Source organism: Nomascus leucogenys, chromosome 4, assembly GCF_006542625.1.
Source record: "Nomascus leucogenys isolate Asia chromosome 4, Asia_NLE_v1, whole genome shotgun sequence".
Classification (NCBI taxonomy): domain Eukaryota; kingdom Metazoa; phylum Chordata; class Mammalia; order Primates; family Hylobatidae; genus Nomascus; species Nomascus leucogenys.
The window spans coordinates 43572698-43591335 of record NC_044384.1 but is presented as its reverse complement, the minus strand read 5'-3'; the positions used below and the strand labels follow the sequence as shown (position 1 = coordinate 43591335).

General features: G+C 42.8%; 1 protein-coding gene across 1 annotated transcript in view; it reads left to right on the top strand.

The window, feature by feature from the left end:
* Window positions 1-18638, top strand: part of MOCOS (molybdenum cofactor sulfurase) — a 75395-nt gene that overhangs the window by 49919 nt on the left and 6838 nt on the right. The window contains exons 10-13 of the mRNA XM_030810101.1: window positions 5242-5320; window positions 7462-7586; window positions 13380-13485; window positions 16444-16582. Of these exons, the coding sequence (XP_030665961.1) occupies window positions 5242-5320; window positions 7462-7586; window positions 13380-13485; window positions 16444-16582 (449 nt within the window). The remainder of the gene's footprint in view (window positions 1-5241; window positions 5321-7461; window positions 7587-13379; window positions 13486-16443; window positions 16583-18638) is intronic.

The following is an 18638-nucleotide window of genomic DNA, read 5'->3' as shown; positions in this document are numbered from 1 at the left end:
TGGTCTGAGAGACAGTTTGTTATAATTTCTGTTCTTTTACATTTGCTGAGGAGAGCTTTACTTCCAACTATGTGGTCAGTTTTGGAATAGGTGTGGTGTGGTGCTGAGAAGAATGTATATTCTGTTGATTTGGGGTGGAGAGTTCTGTAGATGTCTATTAGGTCCGCTTGGTGCAGAGCTGAGTTCAATTCCTGGGTATCCTTGTTAACTTTCTGTCTCGTTGATCTGTCTAATGTTGACAGTGGGGTGTTAAAGTCTCCCATTATTATTGTGTGGGAGTCTAAGTCTCTTTGTAGGTCACTAAGGACTTGCTTTATGAATCTGGGTGCTCCTGTATTGGGTGCATATATATTTAGGATAGTTAGCTCTTCTGGTTGAATTGATCCCTTTATCATTATATAATGGCATTCTTTGTCTCTTTTGATCTTTGTTGGTTTAAAGTCTGTTTTATCAGAGACTAGGATTGCAACCCCTGCCTTTTTTTGTTTTCCATTTGCTTGGTAGATCTTCCTCCATCCCTTTATTTTGAGTCTATGTGTGTCTCTGCACGTGGGATGGGTTTCCTGAATACAGCACACTGTTGGGTCTTGACTCTTTATCAAATTTGCCAGTCTGTGTCTTTTAACTGGAGCATTTAGCCCATTTACATTTAAAGTTAATATTGTTATGTGTGAATTTGGTCCTTTCATTATGATGTTAGCTGGTTATTTTGCTCGTTAGTTGATGCAGTTTCTTCCTAGCCTTGATGGTCTTTACAATGTGGCATGTATCAAACCATATTGCACGTCTTTGTGCACTGCACTGAACATATGCTATCCTGCAAGGCAGGAAATGGTATGTTAAATGCTAAAGCTACATCCAAGTTGGACCCCAGTCATTAGTGCTCTGGGTGATAGGTAGAGGATCCCATGCAGCATCACCATCTACTGAGCACAGACCTACCCACTAATGAGTGCATTGTGTTAACTGATAGGCAATCGGCACTTTGAAAGTTTTTTATTTTACATAAATCTTTAGTGAAGTGTTATATAGTTAACTGTTTTAGTATATGGGCGGGGGTGAAAGGGGAATTTCTTAGGTCTAGTAGCAATTGTTTTATAAATTTGAGAGCTCCAATTCCAGTGTTAGGTGTATATAGATTTAGGATTGGGACACTTTCTTGTTGGACTGATCTTTTTATTATTATATAATGTTTCTCTTTGTCTCTTTAAACTGTTGTTGTTTTAAAGTTTGTTTTGTCTGCTATAAGAATAGCTACTCCTGCTCACTTTTGGTTTCCATTTTCTTGGAATATCTTTTTCCACCCCTTGCATCAAGTTTATATGAGTCCTTGTGTGTTAGGTGAGTCTCTTGAAGACAATAGATACTTAGTTGGTGGATTTTTATCCATTCTTCCTCTTTTAAGTGGAACATTTAGGCCATTTACATTCAAACGTTACTGTTGAGATATGAGGTACTGTTCTATTCATCATACTAGTTGTTGCCTGAATACCTTTTTTTTTATTGTGTTATTGTTTTATAAGCTATGTGAGCTTTATGCTTTAAGGAGTTTCTATTTTTGGTGTATTTCAAAGTTTTATTTTAAGATTTAGGACTTCTTTTACCATTTTTTTTTTTGTAGTGCTGGATTGGTAGTCACAAATTTTGTCAGCATTTCTTTTTCTAAAAAAGACTTTATCTTTCCGTCCTTTATGAAGCTTTGTTTCACTGGATGCAAAATTCTTGGTTGATAATTATTTTGTTTAAGGAGGCTGAAGATAGGACCCCAATCCCTTCTGACTTGCAAGGTTTCTGCTGAGAAATCTGCTGTTAATCCGTTAGGTTTTCCTTGTGGGTTACTGATGCTCTTGCCTCACAGCTCTTTAGATTCTTTCCTTCATCTTGACTTTAGCTAACCTGATGACTATGTGTCTAGGTGATAATCCTTTTGCAATGAATTTCCCAGGTGTTCTTTGAGCTTTTTATATGTGGATGTCTAGGTCTCTAGTGAGATCAGAGAAGTTTTCCTTGATTATTCCCTCAAGTTTTCCAAAGTTTTAGATTTCTCTTCTTCCTCAGGGACACCAATTATTCTTATGTTTGGTCATTTAAAATCATCCAAAATTTCATGGAGGCTTTGTTCATTTTTTAAAATCTTTTTTATTTGTCTTTGTTGGATTGGCGTAATTCAAAAGCGTTGTCTTTGGGCTCTGAATTTCTTTCTTCTACTTTTTCAATACTATTGCTGAAACTTTCCTGTGTATTTTGCATTTCTCTAAGTGTGTCTTTCATTTCCAGAAGCTGTGATCATCTTTTCTTTATGATATCTATTTCTCTGGAGACTTTTTCATCCATATTCTGTATTTTTTTTTTAATTTCTTTAAATTAGTTTTCACCTTTCTCTGGTGCCTCCTTAAGTAGCTTAATAGTCAACCTTCTGAATTCTTTTTCTGGCAATTCAGAGACTTCCTCTTGGTTTAGATCCATTGCTGGAGAGCTAGAGTGATCTTTTGATGGTGTTATAGAACCTTGTTTTATCATATTACCAGAATGACTTTTCTGGTTACTTCTCGTTTGAGTAGACTGTTTCCGTGGGAAGATATGGGACTCAAGGGCTGCTCTTCACATTCTTTTGTCCCAGGGGTGCTCCCTTGATGTGGTGCTCTCCCCCTTCCTCTAAGGATATGGCTTCTAAAAAGCCAGACTGCAGTGATTGTTATTGCCCTTCTGGTTCTAGCCACTCAGCAGGATTCTGGGGCTCCAGGGTGGTGCTAAGAACTGTCTGCGAAGAGTCCTATGATGTGATTCATCTTCACATCTTCCAGCTATGGATACCAGCACCTGCTCTAGTGAGGGTGGCAGGGGAGTAAAGTGGACTCTGTAGGAGTCCTTGGTTGTAGTTTTGTTTTAGTGTGCTGGTTTTAGTCCTTGGTTGTAGTTTTGTTTAGTGTGGTGGTTTTCTCAAATGCTGGTTATGCTAGCAGTGAAGTTGTCACATGGACAGACTCAGGACCTCTGGTTAACCAGGGTGTTGCAGGTGGTGAAATTAGCTGTTGTTTTCTCCTTCTTTGGAGCAGAGTTGTTCTCTTATGAGTTGCTGTAACGGCTTGAGTTGATTGGCCTCCAGCCAGAAGGTGGTGCTTTCAAGAGAGCACCAGCTGCAGCAGTAGAAGGGGGATATAATCTTGTCCTGCCTTGGCTAGGATAGGTACTTGGGTTTCTCAGGTAATGAACAGGGCCATAGAGCTCCCAAGAGATCATGTCATTTGTCTTTGGCTATCAGGGCAAGTAGAGAAAAACCATCAGGTGGGGGCAGGTTAGGTGGGTCTGAGATCATATTCTCCTTGGGCAGGACTTGCTGTGGCCACTCTGGGGGTGGGGGGCTGGTTCTCAGGCAAATGGAGTTATGTTCCCAGGGGAATTACGGCTGATTCTGCTGTGTCAAATAGGTCTCCAGAGACATGGGGGAAAGCTGGCATTGAAAGACCTCACCCAGCTCCCACACAGCCAGCAAGGCCAGTCTCACTCCCACTGTGCCTCCCCAGCAGCACTGAGGTTTCTGTATACGCATATGGTAAGCAGGGCTGAGATCTTGCCCCAGGCTACAAGCCTCCTGCTGAGAAAGCAAGCAGGGCTCTAAGGCCTTGCTCCTCCCTGCCTGCCAGGACAGTTGGCTGCAGCCTCTACACTTGTATCTTTACTTCCCATTTGTCTCCTTCTCTGGATTCTACTTAGGAAAGTTTGTGCTCAGTTAAAATTATTACAAAGTCAGGCTAGGAGCTTCCTTCACCCTGTGGCCCCTCTCCAGTTCCACTGGCTGCCTTCCTTTTCCCAAGGACCCCTGTGAGATAAGTCCAGGAATGGCTTTCCTGGGGTTCAAGCTGGAGACCAGGAGTCCCTACAGGGCTCTTCCCGCTGCTTCTTCTACTTTTATATTTTGCTCAGCTCCCTAAATCCATTTCAGCACTAGGTAAGGTTAAATCCTTCTCTTGTGATCTGGATTTTCAGGTTCCCCAATGGGGATGTGTGTTCAGAGGCCAACTTCTCACCTTCTCACACTTTGGGAACTCAAATTTTTGGTGTATCTTGTGGTGTTTGCAGCAGCAAGCTGCCTCTTTCAAAGTGTCTGTGAATTCTATCAGTTTTCCTGATATGTTCCTGCAGTGGTTCATGGAGCAAAAGTTCATAGTGTGAGTCTCTACATGCTGTTCTGTCCGTCTAACTGGGAGCTGTACATTAGTCCTGTCCCCTATCCACTGTTCTCTTTTTCCTCTGGTTTTCCTTTCCTTTGGATAAATACCCAGAAGTGGGATTGCTGGATCATACGGTATTTTTAGTTTTAGTTTTCTGAAGAACCTCAGTAGTGTTTTCCATGATGGCTGTACTAATTCACATTCCCACCAACAGTGTGTTAGAGTTCCCCTTTCTCTGCATCATCACCAGCATTTGTTATTTTTTGTCATTCTGATAATAGCCATTCTAACTGGGGTAAGATCTCATTGTGGTTTTGGTTTGCATTCCCTTGATGATTAGTGATGTTGAACATTTAAAAAAAATCAATTAGCCATTTGCATGTCTTCTTTCAAGGAATATCTATTCAGATTATTTGCTCATTTAAAAAAATTGAATTACTTGTTTTTTTTTCACTGTTGAGTTGTTGATTTCCTTATATATTTGGTTATTAATCCCTTGCTGGATGGATGCTTTGCAAACATTTCCTCTCATTCTGTTGGTTGTCTCTTCATTCTGTTGTTTCCCTTGTTGTGCAGAAGCTTTTTAGTTTGCTGTAATTCTGTTTCTCTATTTTGGCTTTTGTGGCTGATGCTTTTGAGGTCTCATCCAAAAATTCTTTGCCCAGACCAATGTCTTGAAGCAGTTCCCCAATGTTTTCTTCTAGTAGTTTAATAATTTGGGGTCTTAGATTTAAGTCTCTAATCCATTTTGAGTTGATTTGTGTATATGGTGAAAGATAGGGGTCTAGTTTTATTCTTCTGCATATGGTTATCTAGTTTTCCCAGCATCATTTATTGAAGAGAACTCTTCTTGCTCCAATGTTTGTTCTCGACACCTTTGTCAGAAATCAGCTGGCTGTAAATGTGTGGATTTATATTTTGGTTCTGTATCCTGTCACATTGGTCCATGTGTCTATTTTTATGTCAGTACCATGCTGTTTTGGTTACTATAGCTTTGTAGTATATTTTGAAGTCAAGTAGCTGTTGTTTTTACATAATGATAAATTTGTTTTTAACCTTTGTTCATTAGGGATGGAGCCTATAGAGGTGCCTCTTGAGGAAAATAGTGAACAGTCTCAGATTCGCCAAAGCAGGGTCTGTGCTGACAGGTAAGACTCTGAAGCAGGTGAAAATCTCAGCTTTATTGACAGGCTAGCACAGAGGGGGAAGAGGGTAATGCCCTATGCAATCTATCCTTTGCTACCCTTCAGTCCAGTTGCTGCCCATTTCTCCCTTGCATGCTTCTCTCTAACCACACTCTTGGCTCTTTGGTCTTCAAACCTCCCAAGCATGCTCCCTTCTCAGGTCTTTGCACTTGCTGTTCCCTCTGCCTGGTGCTCTTCCCCTAGTTATACCTCCACAGGGCTTGTTCTCTCACCTCTGTCAGTTTCATCTCCAACAGGTCTCTGCTCAAAAGCCCCCTTCTCAGAGGGCCACATGACTACCCACAGAAACTGACCCCTCCCTCTTCATTTCCCCTGTTGTATTCATCTCCTTTGCCTTTGTTGTTTCCAAGTTAATATACATCTGTTTATTGATCTTTAGTCCCTCCCACTAGAATGCCCATGTTGTTCCCTTCAGAGCCTGGGACAGTGTCAAGAGGACAGTGTGGGGTGGGAAGAAAAGGTGACACAGAAGGAACAGTCTGGAGGGCACTGCAACACTCCACAGGAGGCCTCATAGGGAGGGAAAAGACCTGATTTGCATGTTGAGAAGACTGGCTGGTGCCTGTGGAGTGGTTGGAAGGGGGAAGGGGTGCAAGCAGGAAGGCCACATAAGCACCTGTGTTAGCAACACAGGTGAGACAAGATGGAGGCTTGGACCAGGGTCAGAAAGTCAGGAAGCTGCAGGTATATATTCTGGAAATAGAATAACCTGAACTGGTGATTGGATAAGGAGGCTGAGGGTGAGGGGGATTGTCAAGACATCTCTCAGGTTTCTAAAGCCTAGCTTTCAGGTGATAACTCATAGATTATATACCCATATTATGGGTTATTATCTAATCTGGGTTGCTGATGATAAATCATCTACTGAATTCTAGGAAATGTAAAGTGGGGTTGAATGTAATAGCATTGCTGTTTTGTTTATTGATTGTACATGTTTCTAAGTCTTTTTATTGAATAAATCAAATGTCTGCATCCCTTGTTATCTAATCTTATCTGTACCTGAATACATGTGGAATAGCAAATTTTCCAATCTTGGGAAATTTATCCTATCTTAAGCCCCAACCAATTCCCCTTTCACCCCTGCCCATATACTAAAACAGTTAGCTATATAACACTTCACTAAAGATTTATGTATAATAAAAAACTTTCAAAGTGCCGACTGCCTACCAGTTAACACAATGCACTCATTAGTGGGTAGGTCTGTGCTCAGTAGCTGGTGATACTGCATGGTATCAAACCATATTGCACGTCTTTGTGTACTGCCCTGAACATATGCTATCATGCAAGGCAGGAAATGGTATGTTAAATGCTAAAGCTACATCCTAGTTGGACCCCAGTCATTAGTGCTCTGGGTGATGGGCAGAGGATCACTCTGGGAGTGTGAAGGGCTATACCCCCAGGAAAGCACAAAGGTGATGATATGATGATCGTGCTTGATACAGTGGAGCATCCTGGGCACTGGTCCCCCCTTGGAGGCTAAAGAGTGAAGCACACTCTACATCTTCTTGCCAGTACTTGCACCAATGTCACCAGCTTACACATTCATTTAGCACATTTTCAGTCAGAAAAATACATTTTGGATAAACAAAATTCTAGAGGATTCTTGAGTTTTCAAACACCAGATTGATAAATGCAGTACTTATATCTGTAACTCACAGGCACAGTGTTCATTTTACAAACCAAACACGTCAGTCCATGTGAGAGAAGATATTTCAATCAGGCCCATGGTGAAAAAATAGGACACATTTCTGGGTTCAAGGGCTTTGAAAGCAACATATCTCTCTGGAAGTTCTCAAATTCTAAGCTTTGTGGTTCTCTGTGTCAATAATTAATAGTAAAAAGGTCTTTCCAGGAGAAATGTTGAAGCTTTTTATTTGGTCTGAAAGCTTCACACCAGCCCCAGATGGCAGGTCTTCCTGCCTTGGAAATCTCCTTGCAGCATCTGTCACTTCAGGCTGCCTTCTCTTCAGGGCTCATGCAATGTTTTGTTTTATTTTATTTTGTAATCAAACATTTTGCAATTCAGATTATTATTTAAATAAATACTATGTAACAGTTCACTCTTTCTCTCTCTCTTTTGCCAGAGTAAGTACTTATGATTGTGGAGAAAAAATTTCAAGCTGGTTGTCAACATTTTTTGGCCGTCCTTGTTATTTGATCAAACAAAGTTCAAACTCTCAAAGGAATGCAAAGAAGAAACATGGAAAAGGTATTACATTTTGAATTGGTTTGTAGAGAACAGGAACCCTGGCTTACCCTTGCACACATCAAAACAGCCCATGAACTGCACTTATGGGTGACTTGCTCACGTATGGAAAGCAGGGGTCGTCAGCCTTTAGCAGAAACCTACTGCAGTAGCCCCAGGTCAGCAGGAGAAATGGGCTCCAGGATCCTCTTAAGGAGGCTGAGGAGGGCATAAAGCCAGGTGCCCAGCCTCTGCCCAAACATTCAGCCTTAGTCCTGCATGTTCAAAAGCACAATTAATCCAATTGTATTAAATAAAAACCCTAATAGCTTGCTATGTCCTCAGATTGGATCTGGAAGCAAGGAAACCTGGCTTGCGGTTTTTAGCTCTGTCACCAAACAATGGTGTGACCTTGGTAAATCCTTGAACCCCATGGTGCCTCAACTTCTACAGACCTCAGCTCCTCAGACTTTTAAAAGTTTCCGCAATTTTTCCCACCTTAAGCCATTGTTAGGATGAAGTGATGCAGTAGAGAGGAAAGTACTTTGAAAGTTAACAGTCCCAAATGTGCAGAAAAGATCATTTTCATGTGTCTGCTCAAATGTCACCTCCTTAGGGAAGCCTGGCTGACTACCCTCTTCAGAACAGCACCCTGTACCTGAATCTGCAGCAACGTAGCAACCTTCCCTGTCTCAGTTTTCTCAGTGGCACTTTTGTTTTTTCACATCCTTCTGATTATATATTTTGCTCATTTATTTTGTTCTGTTTTCCTTTTAGTAGATGTAAGCAAGCTCTATGAGGATAGGGATTGTTGCTTGTTTTCTTCAGTGCTGTCTCCCCATGTTTAAAATAGCACCTGGCACATAGTTGCCCAATAAATGGCTAGATGAATGAATGAATGATTACCAGTTTGTTCAGATATTACCTGGCCTAGTGATCAGTTCCCAGAGGAACTAGTTTGTAATCCAAATAGCATTTAGAGTTTGGGCGTGGTAGCTCACACCTGTAATCCCAGCACTTTGGGAGGCCGAGGAAGGAGGACTGGTTAAGCCCAGGAGTTCAAGACCAGCCTGGGCAACATGGCAAGACCCTGTATTTGCAAAATAAGATACAAAAATTATGATGGGGTTTCATCTCTTTAAAAGATACAAAAGATACATCTTCAAAAGAGATGGGGTTTCATCTCTTCAAAAAATACAAAAATTAGCCAGGTATGGTGGTGCATGCCTATAGTCCCAGCTACTTGGGAGGCTGAGGTGGGAGGATCACTTGGGTCTGGGAGGTGGAGGTTGCAGTGAGTTCAGATCACACCACTGTACTCCAGCCTGGGTGACAAAGTGAGACTCTGTCTCAAAAAATTTTTAAAAATTGCTAGGTGTGGTGGCATGCACCCGTAGTTCCAACTGCTTGGGATACTGAGATGGGAGGATCTTTTGAACCCAGGAGTTCGAAGCTGCAGTGAGTTATCATCACACCACTGCATCCAGCCTGGCCGACAGCAATATTTTATGTTTTATGTTTCTAAAACATAAATAAACCAAACAAATAGCATTTGACCATATATGGACTGTAAACTGGGTCTAAGGCCCTGCATAGTTTAACCTACAAATCCCTGAAAGTACATGCTATAGAGAGGAGTCAAAGGATGTAATGTACTTAGAGTTTTTAAAGTTCTGATGATTTTCATGCCATAAGCTGTTAAGAATTTGAGTTGCTGTGTGATAGAAAAGGGGAACAGATTTATACTCATTTTATTGAAGTCAGGTGGTGGTGGCTGGGGTATGGATAAACTTAGAGACATGATTAAAGGGGAGAGAGAAATGGGCATTTCCAGGGTTAGAGACGTGAAAGGAGTGGGGTTTGTCAGGACCTGTGCACCATCCTTGTAAATTATCTGGAGAAGAGAGCAGCAGTGAAATCTCTAAGTGCCAATTATTCATAGCACCCATTGCCTACCTGGGGTTTGCTGGGTTTTCAGGAGGCTGGCTGAGATAATTAAGCCTTAGTCCTGGTCCTTTGGAGTCTCGGTTGGTGAGATCAATCGCCAGCAGATAGCGATGCTACAACGTAAGAGATGTAATAAAGGTCTACGCAAAGGGCAGAATCCTCTACACCTGGAATGAGTCACAGAGGGCTTCAGGGAGGAGGTGAGTTTGGAGCTGAATCTTAAAAGGAGAGTAGGAGGCCGGGCGCAGTGGCTCACGCCTGTAATCCCAGCACTTTGGGAGGCCGAGGCGGGTGGATCACGAGGTCAGGAGTTTGAGACCAGCCTGGCCAACATGGTGAAACCCCATCTCTACTAAAAATACAAAAATTAGCTGGGCATGGTAGCATGTGCCTGTAATCCCAGCTACTGGGGAGGCTGAGGCAGGAGAATCACTTGAACCCAGGAGGCAGAGGTTGCAGTGAGCCAAGACCACGCCACTGCACTCCAGCCTGGCAGCAACAGAGTGAGACTCTGTCTCAAAAAAAAAAAAAAAAAAAAAAGGAGAGTAGGAATTTTTCAGGCAGTCAGAGGCGGGATGGTTACCGGGGAGCAGCATGGCAGGGCTTGGCATTCATGGGCTCAGAAAAGGGTTTAGAGGGTCAGATGTGAGCAGGGGAGTGACAGGGGACAGATGGGGAGAAGGGATGAGTGTGCCACTGAGGAGTCAGTAGTACTTTATCTGTGGCTGTGGAACTCACTGAAGGATTCTAAGCCGAGAAGCTTCATAACACTGCTTATGTTAAAAAGTCAGCCCTGACTTGGCAAGGGGGCTGCATCGAGTGGGAAACTCAGGCAGTAAAGACATAGGTGGGAGGCAGCTGGGACTGTCCTGGTGGGAGATGGGGCCTTGGTGGAACAAAGGTGGTAGGTGCAGAGGAAAGAAGAAAGCCTGTCTTCCTGCTTCCTGCACGATGCAAAATCAGGGAGTGTCATCTTGTGACTGCTTACACTTAGAGGACACCCCTTAGGGTGCCATGTTCTCTGGCAGTCTAAGCCACTGGTCTTGAAACAGTTTTTTTGAGTTGGTATACCTTAGAAGGAGTTTTTAAAACTATATTCCTCACTGATACTAAAATTTTTACATTGTCATCTAAATTTTAAAAATAGTTTAAATAGCTACAAAGGATGTGATTTCCAGCATATCGTAAACATTGTCATTTTAAATTTAAACTTGTACATTGTTCTTTTCAACATTGCCAGTAGAATCTCAATACTGTAGCATTCTTTTAAACCATAACGATTTGAATCTTGTGAGTATTCATTACAAAATACATTATCTGTGTTTGTGTGTGTGTGTATATAGAGAGAGCGTGAGGGAGAGAGAACAAACTGTCCTTTAATAGTCAGTTTTATTGCTTTCCTTTTCATATATATATATGTGTATGTGTGTGTATATATATACATATATATATACATATATACACATATATATACACATATATGTGTGTGTGTGTGTATATATATGTGTATATATGTATATGAATGAACTGTCTTTAAGTGGTCAGTCTTTTATTTCTTTCCTTTTCCTTCTGCAACTTGTATTTCCTTTCCACGTCCTCAACAGAATTTTATCTTAGTGTTATATACTCTGTGCTTGGAAATCTTTCATTGAGTACTACCCTATCATACTTCTGTGAAATTAAAATGTGTATATAAATGGACATGGATAAACATTTTTTAAAGTTTACTGTGATTGTAAGAGTTTAAGTGCTAGGAAATTTCTTCTGGTTTGGGTTCTTACTTTTTAATTTTTTTTTTTTTTTTTTAAATAGAGATAGGGTTTCGCCATGTTGCCCAGGCTGGTCTCAAACTTTTGGGCTCAAGCAATCCTCCCACCTTGGCCTCCCAAAGTGCTGGGACTACAGGCATGAGCCTTTGCACCCAGCCCATAATTTTTAGTAGTACCCAGTTGATCAAAGAAACATAAGTATATTATAAATTTTGAAAAATAATTATTAAATGTAAGAAAAAATTCATGAAAATGAGTCTCTTAATGAGGTGGCTGGGCACCCTGCCATTGGTTCCCACTCCCATGAATGACTGTCACTCATGGCCAGAATAGCTGGTGCTCAGCCTCGGGTTTCTTCCGAGAAGCTTAAATAAAGGGCTAGAGAAAGGAGTTTCATTAGTGCAGTGTCACTCAAACCTTTCTTCTGAAGTATGTGACCGAAGCACTGGGCTCTAAGATTGAAATGCCTTTCATCAACTGTCACTTGACAACTTAATTAGGTCTTGCAGTTTTGTGGACAGCAAATAATTGGAATCCATCTGACCTACAGGAGGATCATTCGCCCAAGCTTTAGAGACTTTTATTTTCTCAGCTCGGACTCCAGAGTTTTGAATGGGGCTTTTGTCTTCCACTCTGGAGATTGTTGGTCCCTGAGGGAGTGTGCTTTAGGAGACCTTGGCCTTTCCTCTGTGAAAGAGGAAGGGTCTTTGTGGACAGGGCTGGGATTGCACCTCCCTTCTCTGGCAGATCCATTTTAGCAAAGAGGATATATGCAAGTGGCAGATCTGGAGGGTAATTCTCTCAAAAGTATCCATTTGTGTCTACTCTGGGGTCCACACACCTGATTTGGAGACAGCTCAGCAGGTCCTGGCCCAGGCAAACCTTTTCATCAATATCTTGCATAATGATAGTGACATCAGGCCTGCCAAAGGGAGATGGAAACCGGGTGATAGGGTGCCAGCTATTCTAAATACACTTTATATTTTCTTTCAATAGTTTCGTCCCCCTTTTAGTAGTTTTTTATTTGTTTTTGTTTTTTGCTTTTTTAGACGGAGTTTCACTCTTGTTGCTCAGGCTGGAGTGCAATGGCGTGATCTTGGCTCACCGCAACCTTCATCTCCTGAGTTCAAGAGATCCTCCTGCCTCAGCCTCCTGAGTAGCTAAGATTAAAGGCATGTGCCACCATGCCCAGCTAATTTTGTATTTTTACTGGAGACGGGGTTTCTCCATGTTGGTCAGGCTAGTCTTGAACTCCCGACCTCAGGTGATCCTCCTGCCTCGGCCTCCCAAAGTGCTGGGATTACAGGCATGAGCCACTGCGCCTAGACCTCCCTTTTAGTAGTTTTTAAACATCTACTATCTATTTCTACACTCAACATCTTGCACTTGCCCAAGGGCAAACAGCTTTTCCCTGATTAGATTCAGAAGCTCTCCCTGGGCCTTTTGCCCTCACCAGGGCTCTCTGCCTTGCTCCGTCCTATGCTGGGGAAGGACGCACCTGCCATCATCCCTCCTCCTCCAAGTCTTGCCTCCAAGTCTGATTTGCTGGAACAACTTCATCGCAGCATTTTTTATTTAATTTTTTAAATTTTCTAAATTTTTTTGAGACAGAGTCTTGCTGTGTCACCCAGGCAGAGTGCAGTGGCGTGATCTTGGCTCACTGCAACCCCTGCCTCACGGGTTCAAGCAATTCTCCTGTCTCAGCCTCCCAAGTAGCAGGGATTACAGGTGTGTACCACCACACCTGGCTAATTTTTGTATTTTTAGTAGAGACAGGGTTTCACCATGTTGGTCAGGCTGGTGTCGAGCTCCTGGCTTCATGTAACCCTCCCACCTCAGCCTCCCAAAGTGCTGAGCCACTGTGCCCAGCCCTTATTGTTATTTTCTCCAGGTTATTTTAAACAGAGTATTCTAGGATCTCCTTTTCCCTCTTTATTGAGAGATATGCACCACGCTTAGGACATTTTTATTATTGCCAGGACGTCACTTTTTTCCCTTGTAGAAATGGTCTGTACCTTTTAAAAAATACAAGTCTATGGAAACACGATTCACTGGCATTCTGAGAAAGCAACTCTTCTTTTAAATGCTCCATCATTTTCAGATCAACTTCCTGGTACAATGGCCACCCTTTCTCTGGTGAACGAGGCACAGTATCTACTGATCAACACATCTAGTATTTTGGAACTTCACCGGCAACTAAACACCAGGTAAGACCTCATACCTTGGGACTAGCAGACGAGCATAACCATTTGCCACTGGGAGCAGGGCCTGGCACCTGCCTGGGGGGGAGAGATCTGAGAGTCATGAAGTTCAGCCCTGCTTCATGTACAGATGAGAAACTGAGGCCCTGAGAAGTAAGCAGGCCCTTTCATCCAGCTTCCGTTCATCTTTATAGAGGGTTATCTTTTACCTTACAAAGATCCTTTTTGATATCCTCAAGCTGGTTAATGGAGAATCCCTAGCTCTCACTTTTTAATCATTCAATTTCTTAATGTCTGTTTTAATTGAATTGCCACCAACTTGACCAACTTTTATTACCCACCCTCCCACTGTCCCCTGTCCCCGAGGATCTCTGCCCTACTTCACACAGTCATTTTAAAGGCTAAAAAAGAGTGGTTATGAAAGCTTTTAAAGTTGTAATTGCAGGCACGCTTTATTTGAAAGATGCGCCACAGAGGGAACTAGCACCCCTCCCTGCCCACTCCCACCCAGTGCTCTCCCAAGGACCCGAACAGCATCGGGAGGTCATCTCCAGAAAGGGTCATGGTTGGGCCAACCCTCTCGTTGTCCTTTAGAGCAAACTGAAGTCCCAAGGTAGCCAGGCAATGAGGAAAAATCACCCAGCTCTCATGCCACAGGGTGACTGGGACGGGCTCCTCATTCCTGGTCCACAGGCCAGAGATGAGTGTTGTGTTGCTGGCTCACCCCTAACAGCACTGTGAACTGGGGGTCCTGTGACTGTCATGTGCCACGTGGTCAAGTACACACACATACATATTTGCAAAGACATACAAATACAGCTTAATAAAGCTGACTAAGGCCACCTCCTCCACCTCTGCAGGGATGGGCTACTTGCCATTCTTGTTTCTAGCCATTGTTGAAAACATACATCTTGCTCATACTGTGGCCCAGCACGCTGTCTTTGAGAGCAAAAGTGTGATGCAGCCGCATGTTCTCTGGGTATTCGCTGAGTTCTGGCCCTGAGGGACTCTCCTCCTCAGGCATCCAGAGTCCTGGAAAAAGTGGGTATGCAGTTTTTTGGGGTTCTTGGTGTAGAAAGATAGGAGGTGGGGACAGGCTTGCTGCAACCCCAGTTCCTACCAGGAGGGGCCATGTTCCCCACCATCTGGTTTCCAGCAGGGCAGACCTGCTGGACAGGTGATCCAAGAGCAGAGCTAGGGTGCCCTGCTAGGTATTTCTCTGTGCTCTATTTGCAAATATGAGGGACTCTATCATGCTCATGTTAACCACGATAGCTTTTGGACATAAAACATGCCCTTTTATGAAGCTCAAAGTGAGGGTTTATAACCCAGAGAGTTGATCCAGAATCAGAGGATTTCAGGACTGGAAAAGTGCTAACCCTCTTGTTGCAGATGAGGAAACCATGGTCCTCATAGGTTGTGGGGGTTGCCCTTAGTAAGTGAAAAAACCAGACTCAGGTATCCTGGTCTCTGGCTTTTCATACATTGCCATTCAAAGGAGATTGGGATATAACCTTGGGACTCCTCCTTCCCAACCCCATAGTCTTTCAACTCTGTCTCTGGGGCATACTCTAACCATGCCTGAGGATTTATCCCACACCAACTTAAGCAATTAAAAATTTATTGAAGCACAAAAAAGTGCAAAAATCATCAGTACACAGTTAAATAAAGTTTTACAGATGTATACACCCATGCTCCATCATTTTCAGATCAATCTCCTGGTACAACAGCCACCCTTTCTCCGGTGAATGAGGCAAAATATCTGCTGATAAACACATTAAGTATTTTGGGACTTCACCAGCAACTACCACTACCTAGATCAAGCTGAGAATGTACTCCAGAAACCTCCCTTGTATCCTATCCCAGTCAACCTCACTGAAGGTCACCACTATTCTGACTTCTTTCAACATAGCTAGTTTCACCCGTTCTTCAACTTAATATGGTGGGATCATACAGGATGTGTTCTTTTGTCAGAGAAGTTTTAAGATGTATTTTCAGTGTGTTCTTCTGGATGGGGGTGGGGGTGGGGGGTGCAGAGACCCATTTTTTTTTTTTGGAACCTCATGGCAATAAATAAAAATTACAAAAATAAACAAGAGTTACAAAAATAGGCTAGGCATGGTGGCTCACACCTGTAATCCCAGCACTTTGAGAGGCTGAGGTGGGAGGATCACTTGAGCCCAGGAGTTCAAACCCAGCCTGGGCAATATAGTGAGACCCCATCTCTAAAAAAAATAAAAATAAGTTAGCTGGGCATGGTGGCACATGCTTGTAGTCCCACCTACTTCGGAGGCTGAGGCAGGAGAATTACTTGAGCCTGGGATCCTGGTCAAGGCTACAATGAGCTGAGATTGTGCCACTGCACTCCAGTCTGGGTGACAGAGCAAGATCTTGTCTCCAAAAAAAAAAAAAAAAAAAAAAAAGAAAAATAGCAGATGTTAAACTGCAAATAGAATGGAAATTAGGAAATACTATCTTCTTTATTTATAATGTTTTAATACCCCAAAAAAAGAGTGAAATCTCAACACCTGTGAAAAGAAGGGGGAAAAAAGGGAATGAGATCTCAATGCTTTTTAGGTCTTTGATCATTAAGCCTGTTGGCAGGTTTTTAAATGCTTTGTGCCACCCCACAAGTGAAGAAGTTCCTTCTTCACTGGAGCTCTGTTCTTCTGATTTCCAAAGGCCTTTATCTCTTCAGCTAAGATCTGCTCACCATTTGCCTGGCTCTTGTGGGCCTCTCACTGGAGATGGGACCGTATCCCAGGGGAGGCCCTGATGCCTGTTTAGCAGATGGGTGTCTCTTAGCCTTGCACTCATGGTAAAAGTCTGTTCTGATTATCCAGGGCACAGGCCACAGTAGAGCTGATGAAGTTAGGTGTTGCGTGGCAGGCATGATGAATTATTACAGTGGTGCGATTATCTGCCATCCTCCCCCCACTTACTCTTTTTGGTTGCTTTAAACAGTGATAAGAATGGAAAGGAGGAATTATTCTCAGTGAAGGATCTCAGCTTGCGTTTTCGTGCCAATATTATTATCAATGGAAAAAGGGCTTTTGAAGAAGAGAAATGGGATGAGATTTCAATTGGCTCTTTGCATTTCCAGGTAAGTTTCGGGAAGTTCTATTATCCTTCCTCCAGGGTTGTCAATGAAGATTGACCTCAATCCCAGACCTGGATAGCGGCAGGTGGGACTCCCTCCCTGTCCTTGTCTCTTAACTACAAAATCTTGGTGGGAGATTATGTAAGCTCAGCCTTCTGAGACACCCCATGGAATAATCCATCCTTTATTCCCCAAGAGGACGGCAGCAGTCAGTTTTGCACAAGCCACAGAAGGTGTGCCCCATCAGAGGGCTCGGCGCTGCCTCTGTGCTGTCGTTATGTCTAGGCTTAAACTCTGTTTTTTTGGAATGCTTGTGTCATGAGACAGTCATCCTCCTGAAACTTGTTGGACTTTGTGGCAGTCTGGAGCTTGTGGAGGGAGGCCCAGAAGCCTGGCGGTGCCTCTGTGCCCATGGCCACCCACTCCTCCACACGCTTCACCTTTTTCTGCCTTTGCTGGTGGCTGGGAAGGAGATTGTCAGAGGCAAAGCCACCAGGATGTCCTCTCTCCCCGGCTTTGGACTCCCAAAACCTTTGGCTATGGGCTTCAAAGATATGAGAAAGAGGAGAAAGGTCTTAGGCTAAAATCTGTGCTCCTCACATGGTTGACAAGGCCCCATGAGATCCCACGCTGCCACTGTCTCTGAGCTCATCACCCGTTCCCTCTCTGCCTCTGTCACAGTGACCTTCTCTCTGTTCCCTAAACAGCCACCCTTCCTGCCTTAGCCCTTGCCATCCCTTCTGCTTGGCATGTTGTCCAAGGGTCTCAGCTCAGATGTCACCTTCTTGGAAAGGATGCCCCTGACCTGCTGCAGGGTCACGTTCTGCTTATTCCTGCAGCATGTAGGAGGGTGAGACCAAGTCTGTTTTATTCCCTGCTGCACCTCTAGGGCCTTGAACGACACTGGCCCAGAGTCAGTGCTCAATAAGTAATTATTGAGGGAAGAAATGGACAGGAGAGGTGAGGAATATCTAATGCCAGAGAATGTGCTCTGTTCTTTAGTGGGGGCTGAAATTATTTTTATAATACGGGCTGGACATCCTTAATCCAAAATCTGAAATCTGAAATGCTCTAACATATAAAACTTTTTGGGCACTGATATGACATTCAAAGGATATGACCATTGGAACATTTTGGATTTCGGATTTTTGAATTAGGAATGCTCAACTGGTTAAGTATACTGGAGATATGTAATGCAAATATTCCAAAATTTAAAAAAATCTCAAAATGCTTCTGGTTCTAAGCATTTTGGATAAGGAATACTCAACCTGTAGTAGCGTAATTAGCCACTGGTATGAACTGACTATAACAAGCTACCTTGTATTCAGGCTGTGCACTCAGAAGGAACACCACTCTAACATCTAGGAAAGCAGTAAACAGTCATTTGAATCTTTATTAAATAATTTTAGAGATCTGAGGTGTAAGAAATAAATTGCATGGCACAACAAAATGTTCAATGATGTTTTTGATGTTTTTAACTCCCTAGACTTCCTCTTACCCTGGCAGTTGCTCCCCCTTGACAAGCAATCTATATTATCTCCTACATTCTCTCCCGCAAGCCCATCTCGGGCACTAGCCCTCCTGCCATTTCCCTCATCCCTCCATCCTTACTTACTCTTCCTTATTTTCTATCCCTGTGTCTCTGCCATGTTTAAAAAAAAATGCCTACTGTTACACATCCTGCTGGGAACAAAATAGACACTAAATATACATTATCGGATAGGTGGAGAGTGAGAGGGAGGAAGAAAGGAAGAAAAGAAAAAAGAAAGAGAAAAGGGAAAAGAACTAGAACTAGACTGAGATTACTCTCAGAAACTTACCTGGCAACAGTAGCACCTGTGCCTCTCCAGGTATCTCGAGACAAATGCAAGGAAGATTCTTTAAGAAACCTTTCTGAGGTGACTTAGCAGGCTTTGCTTTCTTTAGGTCACCATTCTTAATAGACTGCAACTAGTAAAAATCAAAATATGCATGCCCTTTGACTCAATAATCTCACTTGTAGAAATCTATCCCATAGAAATGCTAATACAAGTATTAAAATAAGTATAAAAATACTTTT